This window comes from Sporothrix brasiliensis (genome assembly GCF_000820605.1).
Source record: "Sporothrix brasiliensis 5110 chromosome Unknown Cont16, whole genome shotgun sequence".
Lineage (NCBI taxonomy): Eukaryota > Fungi > Ascomycota > Sordariomycetes > Ophiostomatales > Ophiostomataceae > Sporothrix > Sporothrix brasiliensis.
In genome coordinates, this window is record NW_024467135.1 from 262,372 (window position 1) to 276,638 (window position 14,267).

At 59.5% G+C, this 14,267-nt stretch overlaps 4 protein-coding genes across 4 annotated transcripts; 2 read left to right on the plus strand and 2 right to left on the minus strand.

Annotated features, from left to right (window-relative positions):
• Positions 1–3,174: 3,174 nt before the first annotated feature.
• On the plus strand, positions 3,175–4,182 carry SPBR_09170 (uncharacterized protein; the record flags this gene model as incomplete). The annotated part of the gene is made up of 1 exon (XM_040767296.1): positions 3,175–4,182. The coding sequence occupies one exon, from the start codon at positions 3,175–3,177 to the stop codon at positions 4,180–4,182; it is 1,008 nt and encodes a 335-aa protein (XP_040621367.1).
• Positions 4,183–4,344: 162 nt separating this feature from the next.
• On the minus strand, positions 4,345–7,077 carry SPBR_04084 (uncharacterized protein; the record flags this gene model as incomplete). Its single annotated transcript, XM_040762368.1, has 1 exon — positions 4,345–7,077. One exon carries the CDS (start codon positions 7,075–7,077, stop codon positions 4,345–4,347), a length of 2,733 nt encoding a protein of 910 aa, XP_040621368.1.
• Positions 7,078–8,001: 924 nt separating this feature from the next.
• Positions 8,002–8,436, plus strand: SPBR_09185 (uncharacterized protein; the record flags this gene model as incomplete). Its single annotated transcript, XM_040767311.1, has 2 exons — positions 8,002–8,164; positions 8,237–8,436. 2 exons carry the CDS (start codon positions 8,002–8,004, stop codon positions 8,434–8,436), a joined length of 363 nt encoding a protein of 120 aa, XP_040621369.1.
• A 670-nt stretch (positions 8,437–9,106) lies between these two features.
• Positions 9,107–11,563, minus strand: SPBR_04107 (uncharacterized protein; the record flags this gene model as incomplete). The annotated part of the gene is made up of 1 exon (XM_040762390.1): positions 9,107–11,563. One exon carries the CDS (start codon positions 11,561–11,563, stop codon positions 9,107–9,109), a length of 2,457 nt encoding a protein of 818 aa, XP_040621370.1.
• Between the last annotated feature and the right edge of the window lie 2,704 nt (positions 11,564–14,267).

Below are 14,267 nucleotides of genomic sequence, written 5' to 3' on the forward strand. Positions count from 1 at the left end.
ATATGAACATGTTGGGAAGCGTGGTACGTGCCTCCAAAGTGGACTCCGTGATGGTAATTTGGAATATCGAGCTGGAACACGGTGAATATTGTGATTTGAACAGCTTCACCAATTCAGAAGGCGTTTGTTCAAACACTTGTACAAGACCATCACGACACTGCGTGCTACGCAATTCATGATTTGCGACTTAAGGGGGGGGGGGAGTATGGGATACCTTTTAGTCAACGTTTACATTACAGAGATCTTGAACATGCTATTTGGTCATAAACGTACAGCGTAGCACAAGTCTCCTCTCTGGGTCTTGCAGCTGTCGACAGTGCCCAAAGACGGCACACTCACAATGGGCACACCGATGCCGGGAACGGCTGGTCCGTGTCTTGCGTAGATCAAAGGAGGGAGCAAGAAGGCGGCTCGGGCGGGTAGCACACGACAATGAAGCCCACACATCACACATGTGACGGTTGTATGCAGAGTCTTGCACCGAAATGTGCCTGTACCCGTACATGTGTGCCACTGTTGTACGGCCTGACTGTGTGCAATGAAACTATGCACGACGCTTATGTCGTGCGGTGCATTGGCGGAAAAGGGCCAGAACGAGGCAGTTTGCAGGCGCGAGACATGCTTGCCGTGATGGACTAGAGACAATATGTAGGGTGCAGAGACATTGGCAGGACATTGGTAAGACATTGGCAGAGATGGTCGACTCAGTCACACGATATGGGAGCCCTGGAGCCGTCTAGGATGCCCTGATGGCAGTGTGGTCCAGCAAGGAGCTGTCGATGGATTGCCATCATGCGTGTATGGTCTCGGTCTTCGTCCCCATTGAGCCGGTTCCCTTTCTGTCGCCTGTTTACTTGCTCTACATACGGACGTACTTGGCGTCCCCTTCTAGCACCCGACGTCTTGCCATCTCAACGTCTGCTCGTGTCTTGGTGATGTCTTGCAGCCGCCCCCTTACTCTGATCGGCCCAGTCGACAGGAGGTCTCTGCCGTCCTCCCGTTGAAGCAAGGGGCTGATGTGGACTTGTACGATGCATTTCGTACAAGCCACGTCAAATTAACAGACGGCAGATTGTAGACTTGCGGACACGAACCAACACAAGGGCCGGACTGCGGCAGAGACACGCGTGGCTGTCTGCGCAGGAATGCAATAAAGTACGACCGACATACGACATGCGACGTACGACGCTGTATTTGTGGCAATGTCCGAAAGGGAGGCATGCATCGCACTGGCATGCACGAGACACGAGTCGGTTTCGCTGCAGCAACGGCGCTCCGGCATCTGACGCCAACGCAGGGCTAATGTACGTCGCACGTCGTGCAGCACGGATTGGCCCCAAAGGCGTGCATCCAGCATTCTCCGTGCGGCGTACCACAGTACCTGTTGCATGTTTTGTTTTCTTGATTTGTCGATTTCAGGATTTCATGATTTTGTGGATCTTTGCATCTGAAATCTGTACAAGTTCACCGCGTTAGTTTACCGCGCAGCCGCGTTAGCAAGCAGACAAGTCCGCGGGGAATGTGTCGAAAAGGAGCTGGACATAAAGAGGCATAAAAAGAGAAACACGCCGTCAGCTTGGATGATGTCCAGGGCCAAGACTCCGCCACCGGGGCCCCTTGCTCGTTTCGGTGAGCCCATCCCACGCTATATGAAAACGCCATTTCAGTCAACGCCATCTCATGCCTCTGTAGCCCATTTATGTCCCTTTTGGCCAGCCAAGCCTGTTCGCGGTGGCGTTTCATAGTGTCTTTTCGCCATGTGCTTCTGTTTCTTCATCTTGTCCACGCTCTTCTCAGCTCGCGTGGTGAAGCCTATATTGATGGCCTGGGAGCCTGGCTAGCCACTTGAGTGAACTGGCACCCCTTGATATTCCCTCGTCTTTGGCATCGTACTTCTTGTCTCTTGCTCCTCATCCAACGGGACGACAACGAATGCTGTAGCGTGCTGGTTCTCATGCCACACCAAGTTACATCGTACATTTCCATCGGCGCTTCTCCCTGCGGCATCGCCTCAACCTGTCTCCTGTCATTTCAAGCTCGCCGTCTGGCTCCATAGCATCTTTTGTTTCAATACTTTGTAGTATCCCACCACACCTTTTTCTTTTTCGACTTGTCTTCTTTGAATCCCGGTCCGCACCCCCTGTGACGGCACATTCGCGAGAACCATGTGGAACATTGCGCCGAAGAGTGGATGTCCACCCACGCTTTTGTAACTGAACCAGGCCAACGCACAGATGCACACCCACCCACTCACCCTCCCACCCACTTCCAGCACGACGGTTGGCACCCAGGAGCAGGATCGGCCAGGGATGTGTGGCGGGACTCCATCTGTCCATGTACGAAAGAACGTAGTAGCGCGACGCTACTGGCTACGACATGTTGACAAGCATCGATCACCACCCTGGTCGGGTGCCAGAGCCAGGCCATGTCGACGCATTTCGCCTCATTCCGCCTCATTCCGCTTGGTGTGTGTTGCCAGTCGGGGGGTGCGTGTGCGAAGAACCGACGTCGCATGGTGAGTGCGGGCACAGACGTGAGGAACGTGAGAGATAAAATAAGACAACGGCATTCGACAGAGAGCGCAGCCGTTGGCCATGGCACGGTGCCAGATTCTCCACTGGGAAGAGGAGAGCAAGAGGAGACGCACGACGCACGGAAGATCAGAAACAGAAACAGGGAGGGAAAGGAAAAAGAAACAGGAAAAGGAAACAAAGCACAGGGAATGGGTTTCTCCTTCTCGACAAAAGAAGAAACGATTTTCATTGCAAGCCAGAAGCACAAAGCACTGGACATTGCCTCCTTACGTTATTGCGGAAGTGAGGAGCGAGAACCAGGAACAAGAACAAGAGCAAGACCATCAACACGACGGCCCAACGTTGCCCGGCTTCCACATTCCAGTCGGGCACGAGTGCACACACGACAACGACTACGATATACGGCGTACGGCGTCCGTCAGGACTTTTGCCGCAAGACTGTCGAACAAAACAGCATCAAACTATAAGACGATCGTCCAACGACAAACAAAACGAGAGAACAATACACAACATTTCAGAAATAACATTTCTTCGACTCCTACAATCATTGCATCGAGAGGATCATAGGACAGCCTCACTATCCAACGCAGTCACTGCGGCACAACACGTCAACTCTACTCTCGACGCCGCTTCTCACAACATGGCCCAGATTGCGTCTCTACCGATGTCATCGCTGTCGTCCCTGCCGTCGCTGCCGTCGCTGCCGTCGCTCGCTTCCTTGCCTGCGCTGCCGTCCCTGGCAGAACTCGGCCTGGCATGGCGGTCGTCGGACCTGACGTGCTCCAAGGGGACGTCGCCAAAGACAAAGACAGTAAAGACGGCAAGGACAGCACAGACAGCAAAACCACCAAAAACGCCAAAGACAGAGACGGCTCCCACATCGGCCCCATCGCCCCCATTGGCACCGACAACCACCACAAAACGAACGACCCCGTCACCACCACAGTCGCCGTCGGCTCGGGGCCGGTCGCCAGCACGGAAACGGCGGGCTCTTTCGCCCGACGGGGCCGATGCCGATGAGGCGCTACGGAGGGAGGATATGCAGGCCAAGTCAGCAGATGGGGTCGACGACGGCTACGCCAAGGACGAGCACGACGTTGCTGACCCAGGGGATACGTCCGACGCGGAAGGAGACGAAGCCACGGAGGACAGGGACATTGTCGACCACATCGACCGCACCGACCGCACCGGCTGGCAGCTCGGACAGGGCCCGGGCCTGTCGCTGCCCATCCGCCGCCTGCTTCCGCCGCCGCCGCCCACTGCATCCTACCGCGGCAGTCTCCCGCTGCCACTGCCACTGCCACTGGCCCTGCCACTGCCGCTGCCGCGGCCGAGACCGACGACGCAGCCAGGGGCGCCCGTGCCGACGCTCGAGCAGCATGCACCCGCGCTGCCGGGGCTGACGTGGCCGCCGGGGCCGCCGGCGACGCCAAAGCGGAAGAGGGAGGAGGGGGAGGGGGAGCAAACGGAGGCAAACGGGGCCAAGGCGGGCAACGAGGCGACAACGTCGCCGCCCGTCTACGTCCTGTACAAGTTCGACCGGGTGGACCAGCTGGGCGGCCAACGACGCGGCCAGCGCGGGCCGCGGTCGCCGGGCACGCCCACCGTCGCCAGCCACCAGCGCGTCGCCGACAAGGCGGTGGTCTGAGCCTGAGTGGTTGACGTGGGGAAGTGTTACGATTGTCTATTGATAATGGCATGGCGTTTCGGTGCTTGAGTCTGGCGTTGTCTTTATGCGTCTTGATTGGGTATCACGAGTATCAGCGTCTACCTAGCTGCATGATCTACAATTGAATTTCTTTTCTCTTTCTCATTGTACCTTCTCAGACCCCCCCTTCCCCCGGAAAAACTGCCCCAGCGTGCCCAGCATGCCCGCCAGACCCTGGTCTTCGCTCCCCTCGACCATGCCGCCGCGGATCCAGCCGGGCAGCTTGGACCGGATGCGCGGCGCGGCGAAGCGGTGGTCGCAGAGGACGATGGCGGCGTAGTCGGCGCGGTGGCGGATGGCGCGGCCAATGGACTGGTTGACGGCGCGCATGCAGGCGTTTTCGTAAAAGGCGCGGGCGCGCTCGTGTCCGGAGAGACGGGCGGCGGTCGTCTCCGTGTCCGCCTCAACCTCTGTCGCCCCGGCCGACGCAATGTACTCCATCCTCGCCTTCCAGTCCGGCGCGTGCAGGTTCGGAAACGGCAGGCCCACAATCACGACGCACCGCCCCAGCCGGTCGGCAAAGTTGATGCCCTCGCTCATCTTGCCGCCGACGACGCTCAGCAGCAAGGCGCCCGCCTGTTTGGTATTGGTTTTGGGCGGCGGCGGCTGGGGCGGGTCCAGAATGGCCTGGGAGTAGGCGGCCAGCACGTCGTCGGACGAGGCGCCTCGTGTCTCGCGGAAGACGGCCTTTTTGGCCTGCAGCCGGTCCCACAGAGCGGGCACCGTGCTGCCCTCTGTCCTCGTCGTCCACGCCCGGACCACTTCGTCGAGGTAGCCGTAGCTCGGAAAGAAGACGACGACGCCGTCGGGCACGACGGTACACAGATTCAAGAGGGCCGCGCCGAGGTCGCGCACGACCGGCAGCTGGCTGCGCTTGGCAAAGGAAAAGTCAAAGACGGTCCCACCACCACCTTTCTGCATGCCGCCCAGCGTCCACACGCACAGGTTCTCGGGCGGGATGACGTGGCCGCAGCTCAGCGTGGTGATGGCGCCGGGCGCGTGCGTCGGGAACAGATGCGCGCGGTAGTCGGCAAAGGGCGCCATGGTGCCGCCGGCCAGGATGACGGCGCGGGCGTCGGCGGCAATGGACGCAAACGCGTGGGTGGGCGACAGGAGCAGGTACGACAGACGAATGTCTTTGTCTTTTCCGTCGGCCGCTCGTACGTCGCTGCCCTCGCTGCGGCTCGCGAGAACCTCGTAAAAGATGCGTCCCTCGCTGGCCAGGTTGGTCAGCGCCAGCAGAAACGACGACAGCGTGTGCAGCACAGGACTGCCCTTGTCCTTGTCGGCTGTCTCGCCCTCTTCCTCAAGGTACGCGGCATAGCTCTCCACCTTGTAGGCCAGCTTGGCCTCCTGGATGTACTTGACCAGGGCAAAGAGGTTGATCTGGTCGGCGCCCTTGTGCATGAGGAGGGCCGTCGGGTCGACGATGCCGGAACCGCCCGACGACGACGCTGACGACGACGACGACGTCGCGAGCGTCGTCGTCAGCCACGCGCTCAGCCCTTGCATCACCCGCGCCAGCTGGCCCACCATGACCCGGCTCGTGCCCTTGAGCTTCTTGCCGAAGCGGCGCACGTAGACCTCCAGCAGCGCGCGCGCGCGCCGGAGCTCCGACAGCGTGAGCGCCGCCGCGTGCACGCTCGCCACGGCGTCCATAATGTTGTGCGCCTCGTCGACGATGACGATGCTGCTGCGGCGGTCGAGCTTGATGCCCAGGGCCTCGCGGGCCGCCTTCTGGAGCAGCAGCGGGTAGGGCAGCGTGACGATTTCGGCGCCCGGGACGGCCGTGCGGGAGGCGTAGTAGGGGCAGACGTGCAGGCGGGTGCCGAGGTGGTACAGGTCTTCGATGTCGGGCAGCGTCGCGAGGGCCGTGTCGCGGAACTGCAGGGCCGCGGAGGGGTTGTGGGCGGGCAGGAACGTGCATCCGCCTTTGCTGTCGTCGTTTGTTGTGGTCTTCTTTTTTGGCTTCTGCAGCTCGGCACACCGGTCGTTGATGGCGGCGACGGACCCGAGGCGGGCGACGGCCGGGTTGATGCACAGCCGCTGGCGCGACGACAGGGGGACGTGCTTGACGGGCTCGCACGCACGTGTGCCGTTCTTGCTGTCCGCCGCCTTCACCCCGTCCGGCATCGCCGACGGAAAGGAGGGCCGCCGCAGCTCGGCGATAAACTGCGCCAGCTGCGAGTGCGTCCGGGATGCATAGTAGATCTTGACGTCGTCCTCCCCGTCGGCATCGTCGTCGTCGTCACCACGATCAGCACTGCTCGACGTACCCGCCACCAGACCGGCCTTCTCCATCATGGCCCGCGTCTCCGCCGAGAACCACGACAGGCGGTCGTCGCTGGCGGTCTCGTCGTCGCCCTCGCCGAGCAAAAACGCGGCCTCCTCGTCGTCCTCGGCCCGCTTGGCGCGCGACCGTGGCCCGCCATCGTCCGTCCGCCGCCGCTTCCCACCCCGGTCCACGTGTCCTTGTCGGCTCTGCGCCGCCGCCTGCTCCCGCCGCCGCGCCGCCGCCAGTCGTGCCTCTCGCCGCTCCCACCGCCCGGCCAGCTCGGCCCGCCGCTGCCGCAGCATCTGCTCCACCACCCAGTCGGGCTCGTCCGGCGCGATCGAGGAGGCCGGGGCCGCCAAGGCCGCCTCGTACTTGGCCCGCTTGTGCTGCCGCAGCCACGTCAGCGCCGCGCACAGCAGCGACAGCGACTTGCCCGTGCCCGTGGGCGACTCGAGGATGCCGACCTGGCCGTTGCCCTGCTCGCAGATGTCGTACACCGTCTTCATGAACTGCATCTGGACATCGTAGGGTGTGTAGGGATGGTGGTACTTGGCGGCCATCGCGGAGGGAGAAGCCGCGTCGAGAGGTTGCTGCTGTGGGGGATGTCCATTGTTGTTTCGGTGAGGGACTGTAGCCGTCGTTTTGGCCGTGCTCGGGCTGTGTGTGGAAGACATCATGGCCGCATGTTCGTCACGGTCGTCACGGTCGTCACGGTAGTCACGGTCGTCACAGTCGTAGCGGATGTTTGTCGAAGCCTTACATCTCAGTCGACGTTATCGTTATCGCATCATGTCACTTTTGCAGAGACGCGTCTTTTGGCGATAAGACGCGTTGTGCCTGCACGTTTAATTGGTTTTTAGTGGGGTGGACTTGCTACCTGGCTCTCAGGGGCAAGGTACGCAATGCCCCTAAAATGCTTATTTTTAGCGGCCCATCCCCAAAAGGATCAGCACCAGTTTGTGATCCAGAAACATCCAGTGCTCCATGCAAAGCGTACTCCAGACAACGGACGACATCAATATTCCGTGAGTACAAGTGAGACGGCCAAAGTCATAATGCAAACTCGACGGAGCACCCATTGTGATGAGACATCGTCCCGTAATAGCAATTGCCAATGCGGTTCTCATAGTGGAGCCCGGTCACTGAAATGGCCACTGAAAGGGTCACTGAAATGGTCAGAGCGCCATCACAGCGCCGTCACAGCGCGCAGTCCGTCACAGCCACCCTGGTCGAGGCGCAGGTCCGTCTTCGACAAGAGTTGGGCGACTGGCAATTTCGACCATGCAGGTGGAAGGCGTGGAGGGCAGATGAGGCAAGGATGAGGGGGGATGCGAGACAATGGACGTGGCGTTGAGCAGAGTCGGCCGAGGGCAAATGTATTTAATCTGGGGCTGCGTCCCAGCAGACAGCGCCACGCCCTCCTCGACCCATGGACCTGCTCGCATTGCTTCATTGCATTTATGCACCTCGCCCTCGCCCCATTCATGGCCTCCTACGCCAGCGACGACCCCGATGCCGGGCCCTTGCTCGCACCGGCCTCGACAACACGGGCGCGCCACCGGGTGCGCATCCAGGGCCGGCTTGTACACATCCGGAGCGTGTCTAGCTGCGTGGCTACGGCATTGGCGGGGCCGGCAACATACGTGCGTGCCGTGGACGCTCCCCCTTTGAACACGTTTGGACAGAGCAAATGATGTGCAGACACGACTGACAGAATAGGTCGCCCGACGGAGGTGGTGCAGTTCTACGCCTTGAGCCGGACAGGAACAGGGCAAGACCGAGGCCGTCGACGATGGCAGTGGGTGAGCAGTCTGTTTGGTGTGCGGGGACAAAAGGACATTGTAAAGGACGGGCAGGGCCATCACGACGAAGACAGAGCAGTGGACGCCGATGCCGTCCAAGGTGAGGGGAGGCCATAGGCGGATGACGGAAATGACGGACCACTGAGGAGAGGTCAAAACAGAGGAAAACAGGCGCCGTGTTGTTGTACATACCTTGTAGCCGGTAGCCCTTCATTGTCACGATATCATACACTACATGAGTTGTCGGCAGTCTTCCATCTCCTACGGATGGCTAGCCGGCAGTTTCTACTTTCCCGGCTTGGCCATGTACACCACATGCATCAGTCTGTTCTGTCACTGCGTCTCGTATGATTTGATCAGTCTGTAATACGTGCCTGTCGTACGGCACAATGATTCGTAAAAGCTATTTGAAAATCAAAAGTCCTGCCTATTTTCCGTTTCCCTAGCATATTGTGCATATATGGAGCGACACTGTTGAGTCGTTTTACTTTTTCGTCCTTTTTCGTCCTTTTTTCGTCCCATTTGTAGATTCGTCTCCCGTTGAAGGCATGGCCTCCATCCTTCACTTGTTGCTTTCCATCAAGCCCAAGTCCAACAGACCATTCGAATTAGGAAATCAAACAATAGATAGATGCCCACCGCCCATGATTCTTTCATAGATGGCACAGATGCCGTATATCTCGTATATCTCGTACATCTCGTATAAATGCAGCTCATAAATGGAGGACAGACTCGGAATTCGACAGTAGGGGCAGACATAACGCCCGGCACAAAGTAGACCAGATCGTTACTGCGGGACTAGGACGGTGAGGTTGTAGGTGCGGCCCGCCTCAATGTCCGTGACAATGGGCTCCGGGAGGAAGTCGGACTGGCCCGCGAACCGCACGCGTGTGCTCTTCACGTCGCGGGACCGGCGAATGTCGACCTTGAAGGTGGCGCCGCGGAACTCGCGCGTCACGGTAATGGCGTTCCACTTGGACGGCAGCTGCGGCGCAATGCGCAGGCCGCGGGGCACGCCGCGCAGGCCGCACAGACCCTCGATGAAGCAGCGGTACACCCACGAGACGGTGCCCGTGTTGAACAGCTGGCTCGACCGGCCGGCGGTGCGCGGGTACAGGTGGTAGGCGCCGCGGTAGTAGTTGGGAATGTAGACGGGCAGCTGGCCGCGGCGCTTGTAGTCCTCGTCGGACGGGCCGGGCAGCATCTGGCGCAGGACCGTGTAGGCACGATCGACCTGGCGGCCGCCCATGGTGTAGAGGGCGTGCGCGTAAAAGACCGCGGCGTGGTTGTAGACCGCACCGTTCTCGGCGCTGCCGGGAAACTTTTGCGACACGCGGCCGACGTCCTCGCGCATCCCCGTGAAGGGAGGCGCAAACATGGTCACGCCATAGGGCGTGCCCAGCTGGCTGTCGACTTCCGGCAGCATCTTGTCGCACTGCTCGGGGCTGGCGGCACCGCTCAGAATGGCCCACGTCTGCGGGTTCAGCCAGATGCGGCCCTCGGCATCCTTCTTGGTGCCAAAGACGACATTGTCGTCGGTGATGCCGCGGGCAAACCAGTCGCCGTCCCAGAGATGCGTGTTGGCGGCATCGTTGACGTCCTTGCAGCCCTCGCGGAACCGGATCGCCAGCTCGCCCGCGGCCTTGGCCGCCCCCTCGTCCTTGGCAGCGCCAATCAGCGACTCCGCGTTCCCGGCACGGCGATCGCACACCTCGGCAAAGAGGCGCAGAGCATAGCCGGTCGCCAGCGTCAGCCAGCCCGACACGCCCTTGCCCTTGTAGCCGACCATGTTCATGGGATCGCACCAGTCGCCCTGGGCAATGTAGCTCAGGCCGCGCTCGTCACGGCTCGTCAGCAGCCACTGCATGGCCTCGCTGACGCGCTCAAAGACGGACATGGTTCGGCCGTCGCTGTCGCCCTTGACGGGCACATCGAGAATGGAGAAATCGGCGGTCTCGGCCAGGTACGAATCCAGGGCAATGGGCAGCCAGACGCAGTGGTCGGTGTGCGGCACCTGGTTGATGTACTTGAGCTCGGCGCCTTCGGCCAGGAGGATGCCGTCGGGCATGGAGCCGTTAGCTTCCTGCTGGGACAGCGCCTTGAGAAAGGCCCCGCGCAGCGAGGCGGGGCGGATGTAGGCCATGCCCATGTTGTCCTGCAGGTAGTTGCGGGTCTGAGGGTCGGTCGTGAGGCGGTTGACGCCGCCGTGGTAGTAGACCTGGCGCGGCAGCCAGTTGTTGATAAAGTTGTCGAGCTCCTTGTCGGGCGTCTGGACCTGCAGACAGCCGCGGCCCAGCTCAATGTAGCGGGCGTAGTCGCGGGCCGCGCGGGCAAAGCCGTCGCGGCTCAGGTACTTGGAGCGAATGGACTTGATTTCGGCGTCGTCGCAGGCGGGGCCAAAGACGAAGCGGTACTCGCGGTCCTCGCCCTCGTCGAGCTCGGCGCGGTACTGCACGACGGCGGCCGGCGTCTCGTAGCGCGCGTCGTGGCAGCCGAGCTTGTCATCGTCCACAAGCGCCGAGGGCGCATGGATGCCGCCCTCGCCGTGGAAGATGTCCTGGACGGTCTCCCACGAATCCGGCGCCGTTTCCCAGAGGAAATAGGTCTTGTCCTTGAGGCGCAGCGACTTGTTCTTGAAATAGTCCTCGACCTTCTGGTACGGCGTGATGCTGGAGGCGACAATGCCCTGGAGGTCGCTGCGGTGCTCGGCCGACTGGTTCATCCAGGACATGCAGCCAATGACAAAGTAGGGCGTGATGGCGACGCGGCGCTTGCGAGGCGCCATGTTGGAGACGCGGACCGTCCAGAGCTCGGCGACGTCGTTTGTCGGCAGGCTGAGGATCATGTCGACCTTGAGATCGTCCAGCTCGCACGTCCACCGCAGATCACTCTTGCCGACGGAGAACACATACTTGTCGAGCGGCTTGCGGACGGGCTCGTAGGGGGCGGAAAAGAGCTCGTTTCTATCGAGGTCCTGGACGTACACGAAGCGGCCCGGGTGGTCGGCGTAGTAGCTTTGTTCCGGCTGCATGAAGGTCTTGGCCTCGAGATTCGGCGCGTGCGAGTATTTGGCTGGCTCGGGCTGCATGAACTGGGCAGTGGCATAGCCACGGCAAGTGGCCTGGATCATCATCTTGTTGTTCCACAGGAAGCCGGCCGCCTTGGGCAGGGCCGTCGGGCTGGTGAGGTCGTAGCGGTCCCCCGAGGCGGTGGGACCGACGAGTCGACGAACATCAAAAGGCATGGCGGTGGTCGGTGTTGGAGGTGCCAGTCGGATGTGTATTTTGAGGTCGTGGATGCTAGATGGCGGATGGGTTTGCCTCGGGTTGCATTTCGTATAGACTATAACAGAGGCAGAGGTAGAAGGAAAGGAACGATATCAGCTCTGCGAACGTGGAAGATGTCGAAGCAGATGAGGAATGGTAGGAGAGGAGAGCTGATGATGTTGGTGGACGACGAGAGAAGGAGAAGACGAGAGGATTGGAAAAAGAAGAAGAGAGGAGGAAGATCAAGATTTGGGAGAGAGGTCAAAAGAAAAGGAGAAAAGGCGTATAGGGAGAATTTCAAAACAAGAAGGAAGTGGCAATCAAGCGTAAAGTGCAGGTGGGACCGGCATGTAAACGACGAGAAGCAGGAATAGGAAGGAACGATGGTTGAGAAGGAAGGAGCACCCCAGAGCGTACGGGTATTCAAAACAAAGTCCTATGGGAGAAGAACAGACAAACAACGCAAGGAGTACATGGACGTCAAAAGAGAGAAAAAGAAAGAAAAAAAAAAGAAAGAAAAAAAGAAAAAAGAAAAAAAAAACTTCAAAACGCAGCCTGCGCACGTCTTGCAGGAGACGGCTGCGATGCAGAGCCGGTCGTGGGGGCATTTGTTCGTATGGTTGGCCCACCTGGAGCTGTCGTTTAAATATGGTTGGCAGGGGTTCAGGGTACGTACTGTGGACTGTGTGCTGTGGAAGCTACGATGGTACGAGTGAGGAAAGAACAATGCAGAGAACAAGGATGGAACGAGGGCGTTGGTCTAGTGACCAGACAGAGCGGAACAAGGCAAGGAGGACGAACAGCGGGGGGTGGCTTGGCCTTGCTTGGTCTGCTTGGTCTGCTTGGTTTGCGTGGTTTGCTTGGGTTGCTTGGGTTGCTTGGGTTGCTTGGGTTGCTTGGTTTGCTTGGTTTGCTTGGTTTGCTTGGCTCGATCCCAAACCACGTTACCGAGTTCAACAAATGCGTGGTCGAGGTCGAGGCATTTTGACACGGAGAACGGTTGCTCACAGCAGCTCGTGATGCCGTACGAGGACAAAAACATACGAGGACACAAGTGACTTCCCGGCAGGCCAAGGCTCTATACATGGCTGCTTCCAGGCGTCTGGGACATGCAAAATGGCCCAACACTCGGCCACCGCTCGTTTCTACCGCGAGAAATGCATGGCACAGAAAGACGCTGGACCAATGGGTCGAAAATGCATCTTACGACATACGTTAAACAATGTTCGCCCAGTGCTCACCGACCAATTCGACGGATGGCGCGACCTTGGCCTGGGCGGCATCACCAAGAAAAGTGTGGTGGCTCACCTGACAAAAGCCACGCGGGACCAACGCGATGCTGATGGGCTGCGGAGCAGACGGAGAAATTCGCTGTGCATGTTACGGCTGCACCGACAGTGGCACGGGGGGGCGAGTGGCGGTGAGACGGCGTCGCCTGTCGTATGAAGGAGAATGGCATTTTAATTGCTTTTGCCTCTAGGATCCCACGAAGCATGGGGCAGTTCTGGGCAGTTCTGGTCACCTGTGCGGCTTTTGGCTGCCGTTTTCGGACGCCGATGTTGGTCCTCTGGCTCAACAAAAAAACAAAAATGGAATCGACACCCAGCTGGTGGCCGGACACCGTTGTCCGTGTGCTGTGAGACACGGTTTCCCATTTCACTTACATAAGGGATACCCTGTTGGCCGTCAATGAAGGTATGCAGTAGAACCAAGCAGCCATGCACTTTGCACTTTGCGTTCCTGGTTCTTTTTGCCGGGTGATTTCTCTCGTCGTCGGGTAGGCGTATGCAGCAGAAGACGCGAGACGGCAGGTTCTTTAATTACGTCGCCTTTTCAGTTCCTACGGCTGTGGGTCCGGCTAATATGCCCAGTTCCCCTATTTGACAGGTTCTAGTGCGAGTTTCTTTACTCCGTTGATACGCCATGGAAGTGTTAAGAAAACACGGCCATAATGCCTCGACAAGGTCCCAGTGGGCACAGGTGACGCCCGCATTTCAGGCACTTTAGTGTCTGCTCGCTTGTGTTCTTGGGACCCAAGCCCTCGTCGGCAGTTCAGACAGGAAGAACAATGGCTCATGTCGTGACCTCCCACTCGGGAGTTTCGAGGTCGAGGTTACAGTTTGGCGCAGCAGGGAACCCTATGATGCAACAGCAGACACCTTGCACACAGGCTCTCCATCTCTCCCTTCCCTCACCGGCTCACCGCCAGCTCCGACAGTCGCTGCCGCCCCCGCGCACCGGACGCTCACCCCCCCCCCCCTCCCCATTTTGATTCTGCAACTCTTTGACCTCCCCCACGGCCTACCAACGACCTTTTGTTAGCCTCCGACTAACGCTCTCCACAATGGTCCACTCTCGACGCCGGCCGCGGAAGCCAGGCCGTGCAGCCGACACCGTCGCTGCGGAAAGGACAAAGCAGAAGGAGAGAATGAGAAGTGACCAAACAATCCTTTGGGTGTGTCTGATGCCTGACAGTTGGGACCACAACGACCTGGGGGTATCCACAACCAGACACGGAGGTTTTCAACATTGTTGTTGCTAGGAGAAGAGCGTCGCCTTTTACGGTCGACCCATTGACACGGCAAAGATCCCAGGGCAACCGTTTCCAGCGCTCGGTACGTACGGAACACGGCCGCCTTCTGACACGCAGCTCGCCAATGCATCGGCGATCGACGCGGCAGA